The sequence below is a fragment of the Nuphar pumila genome, chromosome 12, assembly GCF_984573655.1.
Source record: "Nuphar pumila chromosome 12, dmNupPumi1.hap1.1, whole genome shotgun sequence".
NCBI classification, from domain to species: domain Eukaryota; kingdom Viridiplantae; phylum Streptophyta; class Magnoliopsida; order Nymphaeales; family Nymphaeaceae; genus Nuphar; species Nuphar pumila.
Window position 1 is genome coordinate 29,642,409 of NC_143260.1, and position 27,881 is coordinate 29,670,289.

General features: G+C 35.9%; 1 protein-coding gene across 1 annotated transcript; it reads left to right on the forward strand.

Annotated features, from left to right (window-relative positions):
- Positions 1-911: 911 nt before the first annotated feature.
- Positions 912-20,758, forward strand: LOC149820474 (RNA cyclase family protein). The gene is made up of 6 exons (XM_089982607.1): positions 912-1,269; positions 1,406-1,555; positions 2,963-3,144; positions 3,225-3,400; positions 19,906-20,125; positions 20,199-20,758. Exons 1-6 carry the CDS (start codon positions 1,065-1,067, stop codon positions 20,406-20,408), a joined length of 1,143 nt encoding a protein of 380 aa, XP_089838733.1. The 5' UTR covers positions 912-1,064; the 3' UTR covers positions 20,409-20,758.
- Positions 20,759-27,881: the final 7,123 nt, after the last annotated feature.

Consider the following 27,881-nt stretch of genomic DNA (forward strand, 5'->3'; position numbering starts at 1 on the left):
GCTTGACAAGCAAGTTGACTAGTCTATTATATATATATATATATATATATATATTTTCTTTTGTTTTGTTTTCTTTTTTCTTTTTTTATTACTTTAGTCCAACCCATTCTCCTTAAAACCCTGTAGGGGTGACGCCCCACCTTATGGGACCTAGTTTTGAAAAAAAAAACTTTCAACTTTTTAATGCAAACCTTGTTATTTAGTAAGTTTTTAACTTAACTTGATTTTAAAGTTTAGGCTTTTAATTTAACATTTTAAAGCTTAAATGGAGTGTCACATAAGATGGGACAACCCACCTATAGACTCCTACAATATTATAAAGTTCAATTAATTTTTGAGTTCCATTCCACTAGATAAAATTTTAAATTAATTCAAATTAAATTCTATAAAAATTCAAATATAAAATTTAATGAAATGTCATTAAACAAATTTGAATTAGTCTTTATTTCAATTACATATCATCAATTAAATTTGTGTGTTTGAATACAAATATTTTCCGTTCCCTGAGTTCGACCCGGACTCCACCACTCGTGCAAGCCGGTTTTTATATTTTTAGTGTTGGGCTTTCACTTGATTTTGAATAAAAATATTGTTTTAAAAAATGTTTTCATAAAACTCACACCACTTTATAAGACACCCCTAAGTCAAACCTACCTTAGCCTCACCCCCCAACCATGTAGGATCATTTTTTATTTTATTAATACCCAAACTTTAGGTGTGTCTGGAAATTTTCTTCAAAAATATCTTATGTTTTCCAAAAACTTTTGAACTTAGGATTCAAACTCGCATCACGTCCTCGTGTCCATGTGTCGTTGTGACAGCCAACATCCGATTAGATCTGATAATGGTTATATTCGACCCGAATCCGAACTGTTTACATCCTTATAGTCACGGACTCCAACTCCCAAGTCACCCAACCCTAATTTCTACGTTGCGTTGGCTCTGGATTTGGTTGGTACTTCTTACTTTGGACCGTCAAGCGGAAGATTAGTTTGCTCGCTCTCGCGCGGAGAGAGAGAGAGAGAGAGAGAGAGAGAGAGAGAGAGAGAAGAAGGAGAGAAGGGATGGTGAAGATCTCCTTCACGCGGCTCCGTGGCTCCCAGCAATTCCGGCAGCGTCTATTCCTCTCTACCCTCTCCAACAACCCCATCATCATCGACGACATCCGATCCGAGTCCTCCTCCCCTGGCCTCCGCCCCCACGAGATCTCTCTCCTCCGCCTCCTCGAGAAGATCTCAGACGATTGTTCCGTCGAGATCAACGAGACCGGTTCGACCAGGATCCCGCTCGTTCTTCCTTTTCTCATCTCTATCGACGGGTTCAGCCTGTTAGAGTTTTATGTTTTTTAGGGGATTTTTGGTTCTCTCTCTCTCTCTCTGTTGATGATGATCTTTCTGTTCGGTAGGGACGAAGCTGAAGTACAAGCCCGGAGTTCTGTTGGGGGGAAAGAACTTGATCCACGACTGCGGGGCGAGCCGGTCGATCGGATATTTCTTGGAGCCCTTGATCATATTGGGTCTCTTTGGCAAGAGAAACCTTTCCATAACTCTCAAAGGTAAACGCACCGATTGCGATCTTCAAATTATGTTCTTTTTGCGCGCTTTCTTTTCATTCCCTCAGTTTAGTTTGCTTAGTCTGTCTCTCCAACTCCTAAAGCAAGATGTTGTGAAGTAAATCTCTAAAAGTTCGCCGAATCTGGTGCATTGGCGACCCGTTTGGGGAGATCGCAAGAAAGAATTGATCGAATTGAGGCTTTATCGTCTTATTTCTTTCGACCATCAACTATTCCAGTTCTTCCTGTGAACCTCTAAAAACCCATTCTTATAAGAAATTTGCCTTTGGAATTAATTTGTTTCCTCGTGTAAAATTTGGTAGCTTAATTCCCCGCGTATAAGCATCTGTGGCTCCTTATTGTCTTATTCTTGAAAGAAGAACTCAACATATTAAAAGATGAAACACTCTCAAAAGGATCAAGCCTATGTAGAAGGAATATACATAATATAATGGCTTTCAAAAAAGGCAAAATTTGAAAACTTTTCCAAATTAAAAAGGTTCTTTGAGAGCACTAGTTATCGTAGTATTTTCACTTGCTAACAGTTTTAGAGTTTTTTCAATTATTGGCGTCAGCCTTCATCATGGCTTCCTATACCAGAAAAAGAAAAAAGAAAAAAGAAAAAAGAAAAAAGAAAAAAGAAAAAAGAAAAGCTTTTAGCAACTGCAAAAATGAAAATTCGTAGCTAAATAAGTGGGAAAAATAGATTGGAGTAACAGTAAGGAAGATGGCACTATAAAGGAATTATGATGGTTCACAAGGTGAATGAATGTTCAAGCTTAATTTTGGTAATTCCTGCAAGTCAGGTTGAAAGAGGACTTCCTCAACTTTCTTTTACCACAATAATGATTCTTAAGAGAATTTGAAGAGCATCTAAGTTGACTTGATTTCACTTTTGTTTGTTTTTATGAGTGTATGTAGACAACCTCTCGGCTCTCAAGCACAAGGAACAATAGGTTTTGAGGGGAACATTTGCATAGGTAAATGAGGTGAAAACCAAGCAGTGAAGGATGGAAGGTATCTATTTAAAGAGAGGAGCAAGGTTGCACATTTAAGTAGTGATCTTTGTGAAGAATATCATTAACTTCTTTTAGGAGTGTTTGAGTGACATATTATTGATTTATGGTTGTTTGGGTTATTTATTGCTTTCTTGTGTTATGAAACTAATTATGGTATGATTCAATGCTCGTCTCATATTTTTTGAAGCTCTAATAACTAACGCCTACTGTACTTTGTGCAGTTGAGGTTTTTTACTTCTGTGTTGCTGCCAAAACTAATACTTTGTGCAAATTGGTATAATGCACGCTAAATCTTTTGGCTAACTTGTAGATGTCTTGTTTACTTCCTAAACTGCTTTTTTTGTAGTATTGTCAATTTTCAATACTAATTCTAAGACGATTCATCCTCCAGGAATTACAAATGATAACAAAGATCCTTGTGTTGACACTTTTAGAATGATCACCTTACATATACTCAAGCACTTTGGTGTACCACTAGAAGGGTTGGAATTGAAAATTATCAGTCGAGGAGCTCCTCCTCATGGTGGTGGTGAAGTACATCTGCAAATACCAATTGTTCATAATAGTTTATCTGTAAGTCTGGCTTTTGTTGTGTTTCACATGCTGGCAGCAGTGTTATCTTCATAGCTGTTTCATCTTAAGAATTACTGCAGGCCGTAAATTGGGTTGATGAAGGAATGGTGAAGCGTATTCGAGGAGTAACTTACTCCACAAAGGTATCTCCTCAGATGGACAATCGTATGGTTAATTCTGCTAGAGGCATCCTCAACCAGCTTCTTCCTGATGTTTATATATTCACAGATCATAAGTCAGGTCAGCAAGCTGGGAGGTATGTAGCTTACTATCTACAAAAACTATGCTATGAGGGTTGAATAACTGCATTTATTCACTGTATTGAAGAAGGATTTTAATCCATCAAGCTTGCTAATTTGAACTGAATTGATGCTAAAAGGTGTGCATGCCAGCTTTTTCTCATTCTTGTTGATTGGCTTTTAGGCATGGTGACTCGGGTTGAGTGTCATTTAGGTTTCTTAAGGTCATCAAGAATTTTGCACTGAAATTTTCTCTCTCTCTCTCTCTCTGGGTGTGTGTGCATGCATGTGTGCTGTGCTGTGTGTGTGTGAACACAGATGCCATGACAAATAGCATTTTCTCAACCTTTGTGATCAGTCCACTTATCCTCACAGACCAATTTTCCCAACGGCAAGGTATTAGAAATTGATGTGGATTCACTGCCTTGATGGTTGGCTCCATTCTGCTGCTTCCCTGAAACACACATGGAGGAAAGTGGAAACAAGAGGTCATAAACGTTTGTTTTCAGATTCTTGTTTTCTTCTAGCCACTTGCAATTGTAGAATTGCTTGAAAAGTGGTGGTCATGTCTACACGTCAACAATAAGGAAGCATGCCATTCTCTAACCAGCTCACATTCAGCAAATGTAGCTCCTGTCACTTTCCTTTATTTGGTGCAGCACTGCTAGCAAGAGGTGCACATTATATAGGTTTGCTAGTGCAGCTCTTAAGGGCCCTCTTGGTACATTTTATAGTGGGATCTGCGATATTATGTGAAATTTTGTTCTCTTCCTTTGGTATCATCCTCACCTTAGTTGTCATGGGTGTTAGGCAGAGCGTAGGGGGTGAGCCCCCTAAAAAGCATAGGCGAGGCCTAGGCGGTATTTCAAATAAAAAAACATACAAATTTGTAAACAAACTACTAAAATTAATAACAAACATGTATAGAATATAAAATCAATCAACAATAAGCAATAACATAACAAAATATGTCATTGATCAGTATAAGACAATTATATTATATAACCTGCTTAATACATTGTTCAACACAAAACATTTAACATTTAACAACACAATACATTTAACTAAACATAGAATTCAAAAACATATATCTGTATATGAAAGTCATCTTCATTCTTTATTAGCAAACTTCATTTCAACGATTTTCTTCGTTTATTGCATCGTTTAGTGGCTTGAGATGATGATGGAAGGTCGTTTTCATCTTCTGAATCAGGGACCACCTCTGGCAATCTGTTCCACAAATGTTGCATGTACTTGTGCCTTTTTCTCATCATCTTATCTAAGACTAATAAGAAGCTCAACATGAATATCCGAAGGAATTCTATGTGTACATAATTTCAAAGTGGAGTTGATATGCCCCATAACATGACATTTAAATCTATACAATCCTCCATGCATTATAAAATCATAAAAGTTACACTTCACTATTCCTTTGAGAGGCATCTCTAAGTCTGTACAATATTTCAATGCAGGATCTTTTGAGAGGCATCTTCCAAGACCTTCACCCTCCATTGACTTTTTAGAACACAAATTAATAAATCTAATCACTACAAAGATGTAAAACAATGTAACTCATAACCATGTTAAAAAATGAAACAAAGAACAATTAAATAAACAAACCATGTAATTGATAACTTATACAAAAAATTAAAACATAACCAATTAATCACCAAATAAAAATATAGGCATGCAAATATTTAACAAATCTACACATATAACATAACTAACTTTAAGTGTATTCAAGTCTAAAATAGTTAAAGAACCTCAACAAGTTTATAATAAGTTTACAATAACAAGTTAAATTTAATCCTCAAATGATGAACTCGAAAGTCCATCATCATCATCATCATCTTGAACGATATATCACTCTTCTTCTGTAGTTTCATCTGTAGATCTAGCTTCTTCCTCTTTTTCTTCCACGCTCACCACCTTCTTTCCTTTGTCAGACTTTTTCTTTCTTAGGTGTTTAGTAGCACACGTTCTTGGCCCCGCCTTATGCCTTGATGCCCCAGGTGCCTTATCAACAAGATCACATGTAAGTAACATGTCATTTTCGAAGACTGCCTCATCTTCACTTGGTCACAAATTGTTATCATCGACTTCTCTTAAGATGATGGGGTCGAGATCTCCTTTGTTGATTCGCTCATCATATCTTCGCTTCCATCTTCAATTATATTGCACAAAAACCAAATCATTCAACTTTTTGTGCAAAAGTCAGTTTCTTTTCTTCGTATGAATCTGCAAAAAAAAAAATAAAGTTTAAATATATACAAACTGACAAATACTATTTAGTAATAAATAATATTTTACCACTTCAAAAGTACTTTAGTTACGTTCGCAACTAGATGCATTGCATGTGAGGCCTAAGACTCGAACAACAAAGGTTTGGAGTTGGGGACAACTAATGACAAAAGAAATCTACCAATCCACTAAAAAAATCAAATTAGATATAAATAAAATATATAAGTTATAAAAATAATCTAAAGCAAGGTATATAAAATTTAATATCTTACCTGTCGTTTGTACTTTTCTCTTCTTCTTTGCTAAGTCCATCCCGAAAGGCCCACTAGCAGTTCTACATCTTATCAGTTGGTCTACTAGTGCATCTCGATCCACTTCACTTCGAACAAGACGGTTGATACAATCATATAAGTTATTCTTTATCTCTTCGTTGGACTCAATATTTTTATACTCATAATATATGGCTGGATTCAAATATAAGCCTGCTGCATGCAAATTTTTGTGCAATTGATTGCTCCATCTTTTATCAATTATCTCCCAAACATGGCCATATCTTTCTCTATCATTGCTCAAATTTGCCTATTAAGTAAAATAATTAAAAATAATTATTATAAAAGCTAAGTTAAAATTTAAAAACAAAATTTACAATTAGTAGAATAAAGAAAATAAATTATACCTTGATTTGTTCCTGTGCATGATCCATTTTTTCGTAGATGTAACCCATAGAAGGCTTTTCATCGCTCTCAACCAATCATAGTATGTCAATCAAATGGGTCATTGTTTTCAGAGCACGATTCACTCCCTTCCAAAATTTTAAACTCAAAATCATGCTTTCACATCGTTTACCAACTGAAGTTTTTGATAAACTACTTTTTGCTCAATCATCTCCAACAAACATGGACCTTAGGCTTTTTTTGCAATTATATATGCTTTCTAGAGTAAAAAAATCTAATTGCAAATCTCGTCACTGCATACCTATGTAAGTCCCTTAAGTCCCTTTGTTTATGTGCTTTCATCATACTCAACAATTGAATATGTTTGTATATGAATACTATCAATTGCCTTGCTTTTCTAAAAATGTTTTCCAACTTTTTCAATTCTCCGATATCTTCCAACATCAAATCTATACAATGTGCAACATTGCACAAGGAGGGCAAAATAAATGTCTACTCTTATCCATCAACAACTTACCCGCTTTGATGTAGTTGGAGGCATTAGTGGTAACAACTTGAACCACATTTTCATCCCCAACTTCTTCAACAATGTAAAAAGCAAATTTGCATCTTTTACTTCATTTAGTGCATCAACCGATTTAAAAAACATTGTCCCCAAAGGATAATTAACCAAAAAATTAATAAATTAATGCCCTTTTGAATCAGTCCAGCCATCCGACATTATGCTGCATCTATATTTGGGCCAATGCACTTTGTATTGGTCAAAAACTCTTTTGTTTTCTTTATTTTTTTATGCAAAAGTAGTTCTCGCAGCTTGTGATATGACAATGGCTTCATTCTTGATCCAAATTAGCTTATAGCTTCAATCATACTGTAAAATGAAGGCAATTTTGCTGTATTAAAAGATATTTCATTGTCATAAAACCACCTACTAATATACTCGAATACTGTTTTCCTTTTTTCTTTTTTGAAGCGATTATCTAACGTGGTTTGTTTGTTAACTTTCACTTCTTTCATATATATTAACGGGCTTTCTTTTTTTCATCTCTCTTCTTCGATTTCTCAATGTACTTAGAAAGTACTTGCTTGATTTCTACAGTTGTCTTATCACAAGCCTTCACGTTTCTTCCAATCCCAAGTAGATGCTGGTTTATTCTATATATGTCTCCTTTATAAGTTATTTCATATCTCAGGCATTTTACAAAATTGGATTGTGTTTATAACTTTATCCTTAATGTAGGCCCACTCTCATGCTGGATCACTTGATCTTCGCTTGAAGTTTTACCTATCTTCTAAATTTGGAAATGTCGAGCTTGGAGTGGACCAGATAGCACTTGTAAAAGAAGCCCCTTCCATCGTTGTTCTAAAAAATGATAAAGAATCAAGTAATGTGTTTGATGAATGATAAGAAAAACAATTGAATAAACCAAGCAAACAACCATAAACAAATGCCAAATAATTTAAAAATAATCTAAATTCTTAAAAGAAAGTGGTAAAACTAACAACAAACATGTATCCAACATAAAATTAATCAACACTATAACCTGGTGCTAGATCTAAGTGAGAGTAACGCAGCAGCTGCATCAGTGGAAGATAATTGTTGGTGTCATGGCACTATTAGTTGTGCTTAAAACCTGGCAAAAGGAAGGTGAGCAGCCCTACCAACCTAGAGAAATCAAGGGCAGGTATATGTCCTAGTGACAAGTAAAAATAGGCTGTACGAACAAAACCATCTCACAATTATGCACATTTAAATTGAGAGAGTAACACAAACTGCATGAGCTAAGGGCAGATAAATCAAACAAATAACAACCTACCAACCAAACTTCAAACATAATACCTTAGGGCGGCCAAATAAACAACATATACAATCTAGAACAAAGGTTGTTAACTACATGCTTTCAAAACAAACAGATGACCATGCATAATGTGATACTTCATAAATTGGCCAACTATATCCAACATGAGTTTTTAAGATCTCGTCAGTCTACATCATCTGCACTAAGGGATCAAAGCTTACATGATACATATGCATAAATTTTGCTGAAATAAAAGGAGCTATACTACTACTAGGATCAAAGGAAGCACCAGGAAACTACTTGATGAAGCTTTGTAGATTTGGGGGCCCAACTTTACCTGATTCAAGCATAGTGTAGTAAGGTTAGATGCATCATTTAGTAACACATAAATGAATCCTAGAAATTGTTCCTGAAATAATATCTCTAGAAATGATTGTTCTCAAATCAATGCAAAAATTGCATTATTTCAAAAGAAAGTTGCTAATTTTCTCTAACCATCCTATTAACATTTCAAAAGTGAGAGAGAGAGAGAGAGAGAGAGAGAGTACCTTTTGTTTTTTTTGAAATTGTTCTTTGTGCCCTAAGAGAGTCGAGTGCAAGCAAATGAAAAGAAAAGGGAAAAGGGCCCCTCTTTTATAGTCGTTGATACATGGTCAATGACTATAAACCGCCTAGGCGTTCCCCGCCTAGGTGGGGCGGCACTTAGCCCAAAAATTAGGGCCCCACTGCCCAAACTGCATCGCCAAGGAGGTGGGGCGGCTACACCCAAGCCTCCGAGGCTACCTTTGACAACCAAGATCCTCACACAGTATTGGTTTCTTGTGTTTACCCTTGCTTGTTATTTTGTTTTTCATTAAAGGAATGTTTTAATGGAAATAGCATAATTTTGGATAAAGGCCAGTAGCACTAAAAACCTCACACAATATTGGTTTCTTGTGTTTACCCTTGTTTAGTTATCCACTGCCGGTCTCAAGCTCGAATAAAGGAGGAGGGTTGCGGTAGGCCTGTGACAGCCAACATAAAAAACTTAGTCATACCCTATGAATATGAACCAATATGAGAATTTCGTTGGGGCGTTCCCTGAGCGACGCGGTGTACTCTATAGGCCCGGAGGCAGTGATAAATGGGCAAGGGTTGCTAGGTCGTCGCCCGGAAGCAACACGTCACACCGGCGCCCGGGTGTGGTGTCAAATAGGCAAGGGTTCCCTCACTTTGTTGGACGGGTGGGGGTAAAGAAGTTAGTCCAAGACCATAAAATTAGGTTAGCCACTTGGAACATAGGATCTTTAACTGGTAAGATGGTAGAGTTAGTAGATGTTATGTGTAGAAGAAAGATTGATATTTTATGTTTACAAGAGACCAAATGGGTAGGTGAGAAAACAAAAGTGATAGAACCTTGGGGATATAAGATTTGGTATACAGGAATAAATAGGAATATGAATGGAGTAGGGATTGTTATGAGTTGTGAGTTTATAGATAATGTAGTTGAGGTCCGTAGGAAGGGTGATAGGATTTTATTTATTAAATTAGTATTAGGTTTAGAGATTATTAATATTATTAGTGTTTATGCACCTCAAGTAGGTTTAGATGATTCCATTAAACGTCAATTTTGGGAAGATTTAGATGGAGTAGTACAAGGGATATCTTATGGAGAAAGGCTTTTCATCGGCGGTGACCTTAATGGGCATGTAGGCATTAGTAGGGATGAATTTGAGAGTATCCATGGAGGCTATGGCATAGGAGAAAGAAACGAAAGTGGAGAAAGGGTTTTAGATTTTGGTTTGTCCTATGATATGATCTTAGCAAACACTTGGTTTAGGAAGAGAGAGTCTCACCTAGTAACATTTAAAAGTGGGGTTAATACGAGTCAGATAGATTTTTGCCTACTTAGAAAGAGAGATAGGGGTTGTTGCATCGATTGTAAGGTTATACCGGGAGAAAGTGTAGCTACACAACATAGAGTCTTAATTTTAGATCTTAGAATTAGACAATGCCACAAAAGGGATAGACATAGGATAGATCCTAGAATTAAGTGGTGGGCACTGAAAGGAGCTAAACAAGGAATGTTTGTAGAGAAGGTAGTTAAGGCAGCTGATTGGTGTATCGAGGAGTATTCAGAATCAATGTGGAATAAGATAGCGGGTGGCATGAGAAAGGTGGCTAAGGAGGTATTGGGTGAGTCTAAAGGCGGTGCACCGCTAGGTAAGGATACATCGTGGTGGAATGAGGATGTCAAATTAGCTATTAAGGTTAAAAGAGAGTGCTATAGAAATCTAAGTAAGAGTCAGGATAATGAGAATTTGAAGAAGTATATGATAGCAAATAAGGAAGCTAAAAAAGTAGTTCGGAACACGAGGGATAAGGTATATAATGAGGTTTATGACAAGTTGGATACCAAAGAGGGCGAGAAGGATATTTATAGGCTTGCAAAGATGAGAGATAGGAAATCGAGGGATCTGGGTATGGTTAGATGTATCAAAGATGAAACACAAAGGGTTTTAGTCAAAGATGAGGAGATCAAGGAGAGATGGAAAGATTATTTTGATAAGCTAATTAATGAAAGTCATGCTTAAGATCTTGGAGACTTGTCCATTCCTTTTCATGAGATGAATCGTGACTTCATGCGCAAGATTCAAAAGAAAGAAATTGCAGAGGCTTTGAAGAAAATGAAATCAAGAAGGGCAGTTGGCCCAGATGGTATACCTATCGAGGCTTGGAAATGCTTGGGAGAGAAAGGTTTAGAATGGTTGACAAATCTTTTTAACAGGATTTGGCGGAAAAATAAGATGCCTAATGAGTGGAGGAAGAGTACTTTGGTGCCTCTATATAAGAATAAGGGTGATATACAAGATTGCACAAACTATCGTGGTATAAAACTCATGAGTCATACTATGAAACTTTGGGAGAGGGTGATTGAGTCTAGGTTGAGGAAGATTGTCATGATATCGGAAAATCAATTTGGTTTTATGCCTGAAAGATCAACTATGGAAGCTATACATCTTCTTAGACAACTTATTGAGAGAAATAGAGAGAGGAACAAAGATTTGCATATGGTTTTTATTGATTTGGAGAAGGCATACGATAGAGTACCTAGAGACGTTCTCTGGTGGACAATGATGAAGAAAGATGTTTCTCTCAAGTACATTAGTATAATTAAGGATATGTATGAAGGAGTAGTAACCAATGTCCGCACTTGTGGAGGGGTGACAACCAATTTTCCTATAACGGTTGGGTTACATCAAGGATCTGCATTAAGCCCTTTCTTATTTGCTATAGTGATGGATGAGCTTACGAGATCAATTCAAGAAAATGTGTCATGGTGTATGTTGTTTGCTGATGATATTGTTTTGATTGATGAGTCTAGAGCTGGGGTTAATGCTAAGTTAGAATTATGGAGACAGACATTGGAAGCAAGAGGTTTTAAGTTGAGTAAGAGTAAGACAGAATACATGGAATGTCGGTTTAGTAAGCAACAAAGTAGTGATGGGAGTGTAGTGAAGCTTGGTGATCAAGAAGTATCGGTGGATGATTGTTTCAAATATTTGGGATCTATCATTCAAAAGCATGGAGAAATTGATAGAGATGTAAATCATAGGATAAAGGTTGGGTGGATGAAATGGAAGAGTGCAACTGCAGTATTGTGCGATCGTAGAATGCCATTGCGGTTGAAGGGAAAGTTTTATAGGACGACTATTAGGCCCGCTTTACTATATGGTACGGAATGTTGGGCTGCCAAGAGACATCATATTCAAAAAATGAGTGTAGCTGAGATGCGTATGCTGAGATGAATGTGTGAAAATACAATAAAAGATAAGATTCGGAACGAGGAGATACGTAAGAAGGTAGGCGTTGCACCCATTGAAAATAAGATGAGAGAGAATCGTTTACGGTGGTTTGGACATATTCGGCGAAGGCCTAATGATGCTCCAGTTAGAAGGATGGAGAAATGGGAAAATATATTAGTTAAAAGAGGTCGGGGTAAGCCTAGGAAGACATGGATGGAGGTGATAGGAAAGGATATGAATGCTTTGAATCTCACCGAGGACATGGCATTGGATAGAAATGATTGGAGGAGAAGGATTCATGTGGAAGACCCAGAATGATTTTCTTTTTTGGTTCATATCGCCGACCCCAATTGTTTTGGGATGAAGGCGTAGTTGTTGTTGTTGTTGTTTGTTGTGCCGGTAGCACTAAAGGCAAATGATACACCACTGGTTTTTTCCTTGAAAGTGGGATATATAATGAATGGTGGGTCTGTTGATTTCTTTAGTTGCATCCCCTGTTTTTAATAGATTGTACAAATTTTACATTTGATCAGACCAAATTGGATTTTGATTACTCATGCCTTGACATGAATGTGTTTAACCTAGTTTTTCCGTGTTATTATACATCGATGAACACTTGAACAGTTCTTGGGTACTTGATTGGTCAGATAAATTCAAGTCAAATCACTGCAAACATCTGGTTTGAATAACAATTTTTAAGAGAATTGGCATGACCAAATTATATACTGCAGATCTTAAAGAAACATTTTGCATCACTGTTCATGTTAACAAGTGGTGTGAGACGCTTTTTTGTTTTTACAATCCTTATAGAAACCTGTGTGTGGTAATCAAATTATCTAAGAGTCTATACCTATGAAATCAAACATGTAAAACATATATGTGCTGTCAGATTTAAGAAAAACATGACAAGTTCCCTCCAAAATCCCTCATGATGGCTTTAGGCACCAATCGATATGGACAGCCATCATGAGGGGCTTTGGGGGAACTAGTCATGTTTTTCTTAAATCTGACAGCACATGTGTTTTACATGTTTGATTTTATAGATATTGACTCTTGGATAGTTTGATTACAGATAGGTTTTTATAAGGATTGAAAATTAACAGTTAAAAATTTTCATAAATATTCAAGGTTTAAAAAACATGTTTTTATTAAAACATATATTTTTTATTAAAAAACATGATCCAAATATCTTTTTCAAGCAAATCAAGCATGCTAAACACATTTATGTGATCAGATTTGTGAAAACATCTTGAAAGCCCTTGTTCGCTAGCTGTAGTCACCTAACTTTTGTTATCACCTACTCCTACTTGGCTACTAATGAAGGTAAGGAACTAATGAGTAGATATCACTTTTTTCTTCAAAATTTTGAATTTTTTGTTGATCAAATATTACCGATGTGATCTACATGGTTTGTTTAGTATGAAACTTGTTTTGAATCATGTGATTATGATAAGTAATTAGGTTTTTAAAGGGGTTAAAAAATCAGCGGCCCACAATATGCCAAAATTTCATTACTCAAAAGATCACGTTTGTACATTAGTAAAGCATGATCCAAGGCTTGGTTCTTAGCAAACAAACCATGCTGAATGCATCTATGTGGTTAGATTGAGTCGATACAACTTGCACCTATGATTTCTAGTTCATTAGTTCCTTATCTTCATTAGTAGCTAATATTTTTTCATATATATATAGCTGGTTCTGTTACTATTCATCGTTGGCTGATTTGTCTTTCAGATGGCTTGGTAGATACTAGATACTGATGTCTCGATGATGGCTTAGCTGATATTTGTTCTCCATTATCCTTTTTTTTCTTTTCTTCATGCTTTAGCTACTTCTGAAGAGATTTATCATGTCTGGCTGGAAGGTTGTGAGAACTCTATTTTTGGATTAGGGGGAAGAGGAATTTAATTTGAGTTTGGACGATATAGGAATCTGTAATGGCTTTGCCATGATGATTGGTCTTTTGATGAGTTGCAGTGTTTGGAAATTTTGGTAATGGAGTCTGGATGACCCTACCATTGCTATCTTAGATTTTTTTTACCAGGTCACCTTTCATGTAAGTTCTTTTTTTGAAAAAAAAACTAAACAAATATGAGTAATGGTAAGCTGATTCAGAAAAATATGCAATGGTCAAGAGAAAATATTGTGGCTTGCTCATGTGTACGGGTCAAAGGGGTAGTGAAGGAATTAACAAAATGGTGGGGCTGACTTTGTTAAAATGTACCTATTATATATATATACATATATATATATATATATATATATTCTGTTTATTACATCAATACCCGATAGGGGTATTTTTGTAATTTCACAGTTGTTTTAGAAAACAACTATTTTTTCCTTTTTGATCAAATGTAATTTTTATTATTTATTATTTTATTTTTCTTTTTATTATTTTTGAGGACCAAAAGGGGCTCCAACATAGAAGTCGTTGGAGCCCCCAACGGTCACAAATGTGACCGTTGGGGGCTCCCAACGACTCTATGGGAGCCCCCTTTTGGCTCTCCTTTTGAGGCCCTTTGGCCCTCCTTTTTCCTCCTCCTTCTCTTGTATAAATAGGGGTGATCCCCTTGTGTATTTTTATCTTGGAGAGCTCCTCTCTCTTTTCAATAAGAGGCTTTGTATATTGTTGCCTTCTTAAAGGCTTGTGCTTGTATTGTCCCTTCGTGGACTTGTGATATTTTCTCTTTTATTCATTGTTGTATGTGCTTGTATGCACTCTTTATATTTCCGCAATATCTCATTACATGGTATCAGAGCCACTCGATTCTTGAAGGAAAGGTGTGATTCGTGTATCTCTTATTTTGGTGGACATCTTCTCACTTCTTGGCAACATCATGGAAACAAAGATTGATCTTTCTTTCAAACTCAATGGAAAGAACTATATGATGTGGGCATCGGCAATGGAGAATAATCTCAAAGGGAAGAAGCTTTGGGGTTATGTCATAGGGACCGTTCCGGAACCGAAGCTTATGCTCACAAAAATGGAAGAAGATCAAGAAAAAGCTCTTGAGGGAGATGCTCGTCTCAAGGCCATTGAAAATCATCAAAAGGAAGTAGAAGATTGAGAAAGCAATCACGCAAAAATCCTTGCGTGGTTTATAAACAATGTGGAGCTTAAGGTATGTGCTAATATAGCTAAATTTCGTCGAGCCAATGAGGCTTGGTCCTTTATGAGGGGTATGTATACCCAAAAGGATCTTGCAAGAGCATACTTCTTGCAAGAAAAAGTTAGAACCACCAAGCAAGGTGATTCTAGCATTCAAGACTACTATAGTGCCCTTAACCCACTATGGGATGAATTGGCTCTTTTAGAGCCAAAGTGGGTTTCTATGGAAGATGTTGATTTAAGACAAAAACAAATGGAACAATAGCGATTGTTTCAATTTCTTTTTGGGCTACGCCCCAAATTTGAGCAAGTGAGATCCTCACTTCTCCATAGATCTATTTTTCCTCCTATTGAGGATGCTATTGCCGAAATCACTCAAGAGGAGACAAGGCTTGGCATGAGTAAGCATGTTGATGAAGTCCTTGCCGTATCCAAACCGGGTAACAATGTTAGAACCTATAAGCCTCCTCATTTTGGGAAACAAGGGAACTACAATGGAGGAAGAAAAATGATTGTTTGTCATTATTGCAATGAGCCGGGTCACATTAGACCCGTTTGTCCAAAGCTTATGGGAGCCTTCAAGCCTAAAGTAGCCTCTCTTGAAGAAACCACCTCCAAAGAAGATGAAGGCAAAAACAATGACATTAAAGAAACTCTTGGACAAATATCTATGGCTCTCCAACAAATGCTTAAAGTTTCTTCCTCCACATCGGGTGCGGCCATTGCTTCGACATCATCACCCGGTACGTATTCTTGGATCCTTGATTCCGGAGCTTCTTTTCATATGACCCCTCATGAGAATGCACTTAGTGATGTTTGCATCAATTCAAAGGACTCTTGTGTCTCAACGGCCGATGGAACTTTTTTGAAAATTTCAAGTATTGGCTCTTTTAAAGATTCTCAAAATTTTTGTGTTCCAAAAGTAAGAGTTGTTCCCAAATTAAATTTAAACCTTTTTTCGGTTTCTCAAATTGCCGACCATGGATGTGAAATATCTTTCTCATCTAATGGTTGCTTTGTGCAGGATCTCCGGTCCGGGAAGCGGATTGGGCAAGGCCATAGAAAGGGAGACCTCTATTATATGGACCATCTTGATCTCCCTACAAACTTTTTTTGTTCTTATGTCCAAGAAAAAAATATGGAAACTTGGCATAAAAGACTTGGTCATCCAAGTTATTCCAAAATGTATCTCTTTCCTTTTGGAAACAAATTTTGTAAGGAAAAAGAAATTAATTGCAAAGATTGCATTTTTGGAAAAATGAAGTCTATTCCTTTTCCAACTAGATCTTTTTTCTCATCAAGGCCTTTTGAATTGGTGCATTCGGATGTTTGGGGTCCTTATCCGGTTATGTCTAAAGGGGGTTATTCATATTATGTTACGTTTGTTGATGACTTTACTCGGTATGTTTGGATTTATTTCCTTAGTCATAAGTCGGAAGTATTTACTTTCTTTAAAGATTTTCATAAAAAGGTTCAAAATCAATTTCAAAGTAACATATCTATTTTAAGATCCGATTCCGGTGGTGAATACTTATCTCACGAATTCCAAAACTATTTAAGCCAAAATGGCATTTGTCATCAAAAGTCATGTCCTAGGACTCCTCAACAAAATGGCCTAGCGGAAAGGAAACATAGGCACATTATAGAAACTGCTAGAACATTGCTTGTGTCTAGAAATATTCCAAAAAAATTTTGGGCGGAAGCCGTTCTTACCTCAACCTATCTAATCAATAGAATGCCCTCTTCTAAGTTAAAAAATGTTTTTCCCTATGAGAAACTCTTTAAGTTTTCACCCGATTTTAATCGACTTCGTATTTTTGGTTGCAAATGTTTTGTCCTACTACATAAAAGGGATAAGTTATCTCCCAAAGCAATTGAATGTGTATTTTTTGGATATGGTGAAAATAAAAAATGGTATAGATGTTATGATTTTAAGAATGATAAACTATATGTTTCAAAAGATGTAACATTTCTCGAAGAAGAAAACGGTTTTGATAAAATAGAAGAGACAAATGAAATTGATTATGTATTCTTATATGATCTTATTGATGACATACAAGAAGATTCTCTTGAAAACATAGATGACACTCACGAGGTATCCCCTCTTGACATAACACTCTCAAATGATAATAATTCAAATACAAATGTTCATGATAGCAATGCCAATATAAATGTTTACTCAAGAAGAAATCAAGAAAAACCTATTAGTGCCCTCGAAAAATACTCTCAAATTTCCGAATCCATTGAGGAACCACAAGTTAGGCATTCTTCTAGAATATCAATACCCCCAAATAGGTTTGTCTCCTATGACTCTTTAACTCCCAACTATCGGGCATGTTTGATAACTCTACACTCTTATTTTGAACCAACCCACTATAATCAAGCTAAATCTATACCTCATTGGGTTGAAGCAATGCAAGTTGAACTAAATGCTTTAAAAAAGGCCAATACTTGGGAAGTAGTTGATCTACCCTCACACAAAAAACCTATTGGTTGTCATTGGGTCTTCAAAGTTAAAACTAAAAGCGATGGCTCGTTGGAACGATATAAAGCAAGATTGGTTGCTAAGGGATACTCCCAAGAATATGGTATTGATTACGAAGAAACATTCGCCCCCGTAGCTCGTATGACAAGTGTCAGAACTTTAATAGCTGTCGCATCAACCAAAAAATGGCCTATTTATCAACTTGACGTAAAAAATGCTTTTTTAAATGGAAGTTTAAGTGAAGAAGTTTATATGGATCCACCACCCGGAATAAATATTAAGCAAGGTCAAACACTTCGGCTTTTAAAGGCATTATATGGTCTTAAACAAGCTCCTAAGGCTTGGTATGATCGTTTTAGTGATATCATGATAAAATTAGGATTTCATTCTTGTTATACTGACACTGCTCTTTTTGTTAAAAATGCATGTTCTAGTATCGTAATTTTGTTGCTTTATGTTGATGATATGATTATCACTGGAAATGATCAAAGTAGTATTATTAATGTTAAAAATATGTTAAAAGATAATTTTGATATGTCTGATTTAGGTTTTCTCAGATATTTTCTTGGAATTGAGGTTGCATATTCTCCTAGAGGATATATTTTGTCACAGATGAAGCTTGCTGCAGATATATGTTCTAAGTCTGGGATTTCTGATGATAAGAAGGTAGAGACTCCCGAGGTTATTAATGCCAAGTTACGGTTAGAAGATGGGGTTCTTCTGGAAGATCCTACACCGTACCGACAACTCATTGGGTCTCTTACATATTTAACCATCACCAGACCAGATATCACTCATGCGGTTCACTCAGTCAGTCAATTTCAGCATGCTCCTACAACCGTGCATATGAGTGCGGTTCTCCGAATCATTCGCTACATTCGGAATACCATCAATAAAGGGCTATTTCTATCCTCCTCTTCCCCTTTGAATCTTCTTGCTTATACTGATGCAGATTGGGGAGGTAATCCCAATGATCGAGTCTCAACTACTGGTTTTTGTGTCTTTTTAGGGGACTCATTGATTGCCTGGCGATGCAAGAAGCAACAGAAAGTTTCACTCTCATCCACTGAAGCTGAGTACCGGGCAATGGCAACCACAACAATGGAACTTGTATGGCTTCGCAGTTTGCTTAAAGATATGGGAGTTGATATTACTGAAGCCTCCAAGCTGTGTTGCGACAATAAGAGTGCCATCTATATCGCAAGCAATCATACTTTTCATGAACGTACGAAGCATATCGAAATGGATTGCCACTATGTTCGTGACGAATTTTTACGAGGAACTATTGCTCTGCCATATGTCACTTCAGAATATCAGTTGGCAGACTTCTTCACTAAAGCTCTTCCAGCTCCTCGGTTCATGTTTCTTCTCGGCAAACTTTCCGTCCTTCCCCCGTAAAGTTTGATGGGGGTGTTAAAATGTACCTATTATATATATATATATATATATATATATATATATATATATATATATATATATTCTGTTTATTACATCAATACCCGATAGGGGTATTTTTGTAATTTCACAGTTGTTTTAGAAAACAACTATTTTTTCCTTTTTGATCAAATGTAATTTTTATTATTTATTTTATTATTTTTCTTTTTATTATTTTTGAGGACCAAAAGGGGCTCCAACATAGAAGTCGTTGGAGCCCCCAACGGTCGCAAATGTGACCGTTGGGGGCTCCCAACGACTCTATGGGAGCCCCCTTTTGGCTCTCCTTTTGAGGCCCTTTGGCCCTCCTTTTTCCTCCTCCTTCTCTTGTATAAATAGGGGTGATCCCCTTGTGTATTTTTATCTTGGAGAGCTCCTCTCTCTTTTCAATAAAAGGCTTTGTATATTGTTGCCTTCTTAAAGGCTTGTGCTTGTATTGTCCCTTCGTGGACTTGTGATATTTTCTCTTTTATTCATTGTTGTATGTGCTTGTATGCACTCTTTATATTTCCGCAATATCTCATTACAGACTCATCTAAGGGCTGCACTAACACTACTGGTGACTATGTAGAATTGCAGAAACTTTTCTTTATTTACTCAACCAATGGTTTGCCAAGAAATATGATAAAAATTAGTTGTTGGACACTGTTCCTGTGATCTACTGGTGTCTGTTCACATTATCTTCCCTTTTTATTCTCTATGTATGTTTATAGAGGTCACAAGTAGCTTGATTTTGGTATCGTGATTCTTGATGGTTGCCCTTTCTGCTACTGTTATAACTGTTCAAAATTTCAGTTTTCGTTAAAAGTTAATAGACTGTTTACATTATCTTTTGAACAGCTTAATTTTTTGTTTAATGTTTATTGCATCTTTTGGGCTGCATGCAGAGCCTCTGCTTGCTATTCTCTTATGCTGGAAGTTTAGTCGCTATGCTTTTTTCCTTGTCTAGTTGTCTTAAGGTCTTTTATGTGAATTGTGGATGTTTTCTGTGGCAGGTCTCCTGGTTATGGTATATCATTAGTTGCTGAGACCACGACTGGATGCTTGATATCTGCTGGATCTTCAGCTTGTTATTCTGGAGGTGACGAGGAAGACAACATTTTAGGTGAGGAGGAGAAACATGCTCCTATGCCTCCTGAGGATCTTGGCGTTCAAGCCACATCCATTCTTCTAGAAGAGATTAAGCAGGGCGGCGTGGTCGATTCAACACACCAGGTTTGTGATTGTCAATGTCTGAAAATTGGGATAAACAGATTATGATTTATAATTCTTTCTGTGATTTTTTTAGGGTTTGCTATTCCTCCTTTGTGCATTGTGCCCTCAAGATGTTTCCAAGGTTCGTGTTGGAAAACTCTCGCCGTATGCAATACAAACATTAAGAAACATAAGAGATTTTCTGGGTGTGAAGTTTGTAATCAAACCGGATCCAACAACAAATACTGTTATTTTGAAATGTGTGGGTTGCGGTTTAAAGAATCTCTCCAGAAAGATTTCATGAAGAGTGGGAAAGTTTTTTATTTGTTGAGCTTCAAAGGAAGCCTATTGTTGCGAAGGGAGATGGTCAGTAAGATACTTGTATGGTGAAGAACTTGTGGTAGTGGACCTCTTAGATCGCTGCCCTGAACCAAAATCATCTCGACATACACCTTTTTGTGTGCTTCAATTGTATGCTTTATGAGTTCCCTTCTGTTTCACTTGTCATGCCACCCAATACATTTTCTTGGGTTTTTTATTTTGTTGGAAATACAGATTTTGGTCGGATATTAATTTACTGCCTGGAGCACAGGTTTTTGTATTATGACTTGTATAAAACTATTTATTCTTGCCAAGTGATTGGCGTTGCATGCACCTTTTAAGTGCTTGTATTTGTTGCTCAGGCAATTGCTTGTAGCTTTTGGCCTCAAATATAAGGGACAAATAAAAAAGGTTTTCCATTGCTAGGACAAGTTGCAAGGATAAATTATAGTGGAAAATGACCTTATTGTACCACAAAAATGACATGTTTCTTGAAATGAATTCACAATTTTTGGAATTTGTTTCATGTCTAAATTCGTAAATTGTCAATTTTTTAGGACTTTTTTACCCATCGCATGAGAGAGCCTCTTAAGGTTCACCTGATATATTAGTATGCTCTCAGGCTATCGCAAACTTTTGTTAAAATGTAGATTCACTATTTTTAACTAAAACCTGCATTTCGCAAATATCGAATCTTCTTCTTCAAGTAATTGATCTTCAAGGATGTCCCCAAATATTAGGGACATTCACATCTTAGTGTTGTAAATTTCTTCGACCTTTGCACTTTTGTTGATGTTCACAAATAAGGTATTATATTCTCATATATTGTATGACATTCACGAGATGCCATGAAAATCTCCTTTGGGTAAATGATCTTCTAGGAGATCCGCAAATGTGTGTAGACATTCACATATAACATGTTGCGAATTTAAGTGAAGTTTATACTCTCAAACGATCATCGCAAATAATGTACATCTTTCGTGAATCATGCTTGTGTATCTCTTTGGACGAATATGTTTTGTATATGCAAAATTGTTGATTAATTTGCGGATTTGCCAAAACAACGCAAATATTCGAGATGAATATATTATAAATTTCTTTCTTGGTTGAGGATTTTTGTATCAGCATTAAATGCGATCCTTTGATTATTTAAAACCGATTGTTTGCACCTCAGGGTTATTTTTGCATAAACTAGGTTTTTTGTGGTCTCCAACTAGTGGTCTTAAATGTGCTTTCCTTAGTCAAAAAATTTTGACAACTATTTTTGCCAATTATTTCTAGTGATTCATTGATGACACTTCAACATCGAGTTTTTCATAATCATTGACGACGAGTTTTTTGGTAAGCACATCTTTAACGGATGAATAATTATTATTTTTGAAACAAGGACTTGAATCAATATTTTTTTTTGAAACATTGGCATAAGTTGGTTATTTTATATAAAAATTGCATGGTTTTCAAGTTATCATTGCAGTTCAATAGTCTATTCTATTTTTTTCTTTATTTAAATAATTTGTATGTGTCCTAATTAGTTATCTTAAATCATTTATTTTCTTAATGATTTGTATGTCTCTATCATCCAATTTGGTTTGATTAGGGAACACTAGTTTTTTTTGTTTCCTTAACAATCAAGTTTTTTGCATTGTTAATAGGCTATTCTAATTATTTTTTATAATGTTTTTTCAATAGCTCGTACCCTTTTTCTGTTCTCTTTACTTATATTCCTCATTTTATTATTGTAGGAATTTTTGAATTTGTTTATTACAATATAACAATTGAGAATGTTTTAGAAGGGGGACACACCCACACTATCTGCTAGTGTTAGAATACAACATAAAAAGCCAAAGAAAAATTACACACGGGTGATATTTCATACTTTGAAGTACAAAGTAGGCTTGACATGTGAGTAGAGAAGGAGCTTGCTTTGTGGCCAAAAGCTTGGGTGTCAGACATTTTTCACAAAAAATGCAACATCACTAGGCTGAAACCAAAAAAATCTGTGATCAACCTCACAACCAACACTTTCAACATGACCCAAACAACATCTAACACTTTAGTCGTGACCCAAATCTATAAAAAAAGTTGACAAGTTTGTGGGCACTCATGTCTTTCATCCCGGAAGCATCTAAGGAGAGAGAGAGAGGGACTCACTGGTGAAAAAGTTTAAGCTATTGGCTCACTCTGAGGTTATTGCTAACCTCAATACTCGGCTAGACGAAGCTGAAGAAGTGGCCACCTACACTGGCAATGGCCAGATAGAGAGGGTGAGTGTGAAGAATATAGAGTAAGGATCCTGTTTGAGGGCGGAGGAGGTACCTCAAAAACTAGAAATTAGAGAAGTTGAAGATGTGATTATTGATATTGAGTGTTCTCTGGAAGTAGAGGGGAGTGAGGGTCATTTGGCTATATCGGATAATGATTATTCAGAGTCTGAGGTTGATGTTCTATTAGATCAACCCTTGGAGAAAAAAGTACATGCTTCGAATAAGAGGTCACAACGGAAAACAAGGTCCATTGCTCATGGATAGGTAATTTGTTCATTTTGTTATTTTGTATATACATGTTTATAAGATGTTTGCAATTATTATCAATTTTATATTTAATCATTGATTAAATTATCACACACACACACACACACACACACATATATATATATATATATGCGTGTGTATGTGAAACATGTTTTTAGGATAAGTAATTTGATTCTTATAGTTCAATATTTAAAATGCTATATATATGTATGTATATGATGCATATTTATAAGATAACTATGTTGAATATTATAATTCATTGATTAATTGTGACTGCTAGATCCACAATGACATGATTCAAAGGATCCAACAAGCTACATGCATCATTTCTAATGGTTCCAAGCAGACAAGTAGTTCCTAACACTAATAGAGCAAGTGAATGACTAGCTGAATCAGATGCATTTTCAATAGTTCTTGGAGATTACATCATAAAATACTTGTCACAGTTTCTTAGTGTCTATTGTGCTGTTATGAAATTCGGCAACCAACATACTTCAGTTCAGAGATATTGAGATGACCACTACGTTGGACAGTGTGACATGAATCACTATATTTAAGTACCATGGGGAGCCAGTAAATGCACATCAGTGGAGAGATTTCAAACACATTTGTAGTGTTTATTCATAAGCACATGTTAATGCATTCAAAGGTAAAAGGCTCAAGTTATCATTGTCGAGGAAGTACAATGATCCCAGCAGGGCGATGAGAACGAAAAGAAAGATATCGTGTGTTAATGTTATGACTCAAATTTTAGAAGATGATGCAAATTCGAGCTTTAAGTTCCACACGCCTTTTCCTGCAGGCATTGAGGGTTGTCCTGGTCTATATGGGACCCAAGAGAGTGATGTGATAGCTGACATGACATTGGTAATGGATGACAAGTCAAAGATCCATAGTTTCAGTCAAAAGTAGAGAGAGTCAAGTACGTGTCAATCCTGGAGGCAAGCCAATTAAGGAGTGGGGTCCACTTAGGGGGCATTTTATCCTAAAGAGTTTTAGAGGACTTTTCTTAGTTCTTGAAGATTAATTAGAATTAATTTAGTTAATTAATTATATGATAGTCTTTTAGTTAGTTTGTTCTTTTGAGAAATCCTTAGCTAAGAAGTCTTAATCTAGTTGGTTTCTTTATATAAGTAGGACTCAACCCAAGCTTCATCTATATAAAGAGGTCTTAGAAAGCCATATAAATGATTAATTAATGCAATAAGTTTTTCTAGAAGGCCTAGCCATCCCCTCTTTCTTTCTCCTTTTGTCTCTCTAGCGTCCCTACCCTCTAACACCCTCTTTTCTCTCTCTTCCCTCTTGGATGTCTACTTCTCTGACATTTTCTTTTTTCTCTCCCTCTGGTTTCACCTGGTACCACGTGTGTGGTGGTGAATCTAGCCTATTCTAAGGGCTCAAATTGTAAAACTCAAGATTTTCTTTGACAATTAAAGTGAATAAATGATGAATTATTGGTGCATCTATGACTGTAGTGCGAATTCTTGATTTTGACTAATTATTAATTTTTATCTCAAGTTATAAAGAACATTGCAAGAATAATTGTAAAATTTAAAGTATGTAGACTAAACAAGAAAGTAAATGATTTTAGATTATAGACATTGGATTTGGATCTAAATCTTAGCATTTGGATCAAATATAAATCTAAACTAATATTTGGATTGGAGTCAATTTCAAATATTGAATGGATCCAATAGCAATGGATTGGACCTTCATATAGGACATCCTTTGTGGACCCCATTTAGATCCAAGAGTCCATGTGGGTTAAAATCTCATCTAGTTTTAATTAAAAATAGATAAATAAATCAAAGAAATAATGAAGACTTTAATTAAAAAATTAGATTAAATTATTAATTGAGATAATAAAGAGGGTGGGACATCCCATACATCTTGAATAGATTAAATTAGCTGGATATTATTAATGGTTGTGAAAAAGTCAAACATAAAGAATTCCTAATCAACTAAAATTTTAAGAAAAAATAATTAACCAAATGGGAAGAAAGTCTAGAAGATAGAGTACTAACAAGGTTAGGACTCCTCTCTCGATTTTGGAAGGGTGAGTCCTAACCACTTTAAAGTTTTGGGCTAGGTGAGAGGTTTAGGGTTTTAGGGTTTTAGGATTTAGGGCTTGGGGTTAGGGTTTTAGGATTTGGGGTTTAGGGTTAGGGTTATAGTTTAGGGTTTAAAGTTTAGGGTTTAGGGTTAGGGTTTAGGTTTATGTTTAGGGTTTAGGTTTAGGTTAGGGTTTATGGTTTAGGGTTAAGGGGTTTAGGGTTTAGGTTTAGGTTTAGGTTTAGGTTTAGGTTTAGGTTTAGGTTTAGGGTTTAGGGTTTAGGGTTAGGGTTTAGGGTTTAATTAAGGTTTATGGGTTTAGGTTTTAGGGTTAGAATTTAGTAAGATATTAAGGGTTTAGAGTTTAGGGTATAGAGTTAGGTATAGTAATATATTATGCAATATTTGTACCGATTTATAAAATATTAAGTGCTTTATAGTGTCGATTTGTTAGATATTTATAATATGTAATTGAAACCTGTGCATGAGGAATTTACATTATAGCGACATGAGGTGGCCATTTGCGTATTCAAATCATTGCTCATTTAGCAATTTCTATAGAAATCACTTCAAAGCGTCATACTTGTAATTAAATAGCTGTCACGTGAATCATTATCATCAAGTATAAATCGCTATTGCATCAAACGTATAAATCGTTCCTGCTTTAAACGTACAAATTGCTGCTTCCAACGTACAAATCGATGTAGAAATCACACCCTTCATGAGTACATATCATTATAATGTTTGGGCTTCAACAGTAAACATCATTGTGCGATTTAGCAAACATGAGTACAAATCTTGGTAACTTTATAAATCATAAATCACTACTGCATTAAATGTATAAATTGTTGCAACTTTAAATGTATAAATCATAAATCATAAATCATAAATCATAAATCATAAATCATAAATCATAAATCATAAATCATAAATCATAAATCACCTCAACGATTTGCCTTTGTTACAAAAATATATGTCATTCATTTATAAAAGAAACGTCATTTCACATCTCGCTTGTTGAAAAAAATCTATATGCCAACAAATAACATGAAGAATGATGTGCATGTAGATTTAATTTTGCATGGTCGGCAGGAATAAATCCTTTTGCCTCATAAGTGCGCATAGTTTTCATTCTCCTCCTCCTCCTTCCTTTGCTTTTCCTTCTCTTCGTCATCCTTCTTCTTCTTCTTCATCTTTAGTTCATCCTCATCTTTATTCGTTTGCTTTTCATCTTCAATATCTGATGGATCAGGCTTCGCATAATAAATATCCAACAATTTGTTCCTATCTTTTTCATTCTCAATGTTCATTATATTTTGGTACTTTATATAACCCTCATATATATCAGATTGCCGGATGATTTCTCCAAGAGTCATCTCCTCCAACAACGAAGGCTTTCTTGTCTTACGAATTATAGTCATTGCTAACCTGCACAACACATAAATTTAACCACATCATTATATGTTACAACTGCCTCCCCAAGTATATATTATTACAAATTATCACATTCGTTACACAATCACCAACATTACAAGTCGCCGCAATATTTGGCTTCATAAGTCGCAATATTTGGCTTCATAAGTAAACATCATAGTACGATTTAGCAAAATTAAGTACAAATCGAGGTAACTTTATAATTACACATCGCTACTGCATCAAACATATAAATCGTTGTTGCTTCAAATGTATAAATCGTTGTACAAATTGCACCCTTCATAAGTACATATCATTGTAAATCGTAAATCGTAAATGTATAAATCATGAATCATAAATCGTAAATCACTACTGCTTCAAATATATAAATCGTTGCTGCATCGAACAAATCGCTACTATATTAAATATATAAATCATTATTAAATTCAAACTTACAAATCGTTGTAGAAATTTAGCCTTCATAAGTACATATTGTTTTAATGTTTGGCCTTCATACGAACAAATTGTGCTAATTATTTTTTGATGCCCAGAAGGTGGATAGGTACAAATCGATTTGTTTCAGTATGAAAACAAGTGTTATTTAGCATGAATAGTATAATCAGTTGTAAGATTTAACATTCAAATTTACAAATCGATTTGTTTACATAATAAATTCTTACACAAAACTCACCGAAAGGACACAAGTTTTGTTAATCCGACAGTGGACGAAAAACACCTAGAAGGTAGATGCAACCGATGGTGGCAACGGTGCTCCGACTACGCTCTGACGATAGTAGATGACAAAAAGAGGTGCTCTAGCGGCAGAAGACGATGGCAAAGGGTGCTCCCACGGCAGTAGACGACGTCAAAGGCTGTATCGTCAAAGGGAGCTCCTGTTACAGCAGATCATGGTGCGTCATCAAAGGGTGATCCAGAATGTTTAGGGTGACATATTGCTAGGAGCTCCTGTTAAAGCAGAGGAGTTTACTCCTTAAGGCGATAACGATGATGATTTTAATCCTTTCTGATGGGAGGACATTTTTGTCTTTTATTCAAAACATCAATTTATGACACTAATGGCGGAAAAGGGTACTTAAGTCTTTGCAAATGCACCGGACTCCGATGTCAAGTGATGCCGATACACACAGGGAAATGAGCCCCACGTGCTTACATATGTGGCACTCATTCTGACCCAAGAACACGCACCTGCCGGGGGGGACATATAACCTGCTTCGCCTGTGCGCAGAAATGTATATGTATTGTTGGAGGGTCGTGTCATTTCAGAACTTATAGTTCTCTGAACAGGCCGGCCAAATCTCATTTTTGATTGCCCAAATTTTCCAACAACGATACAACAACCAGGGTAGACGAACAGGAGCTTGAAACCACTGAACAACTGGCTGATGTAACTCATGCAAAGGGCTAAAACGAGGATCAAATTTATGAAAGATGAATCGCCA

Bases quoted from the DNA above. Each gene is read 5' to 3' on its own strand.
- LOC149820474 (XM_089982607.1), top strand. From the start codon at position 1,065: ATGGTGAAGATCTCCTTCACGCGGCTCCGTGGCTCCCAGCAATTCCGG. The intron at 1,556-2,962 runs GTAAACGCACCG...TTCATCCTCCAG, and splicing joins CCTTTCCATAACTCTCAAAG to GAATTACAAATGATAACAAA. The intron at 3,401-19,905 runs GTATGTAGCTTA...TTTCTGTGGCAG, and splicing joins TCAGGTCAGCAAGCTGGGAG to GTCTCCTGGTTATGGTATAT.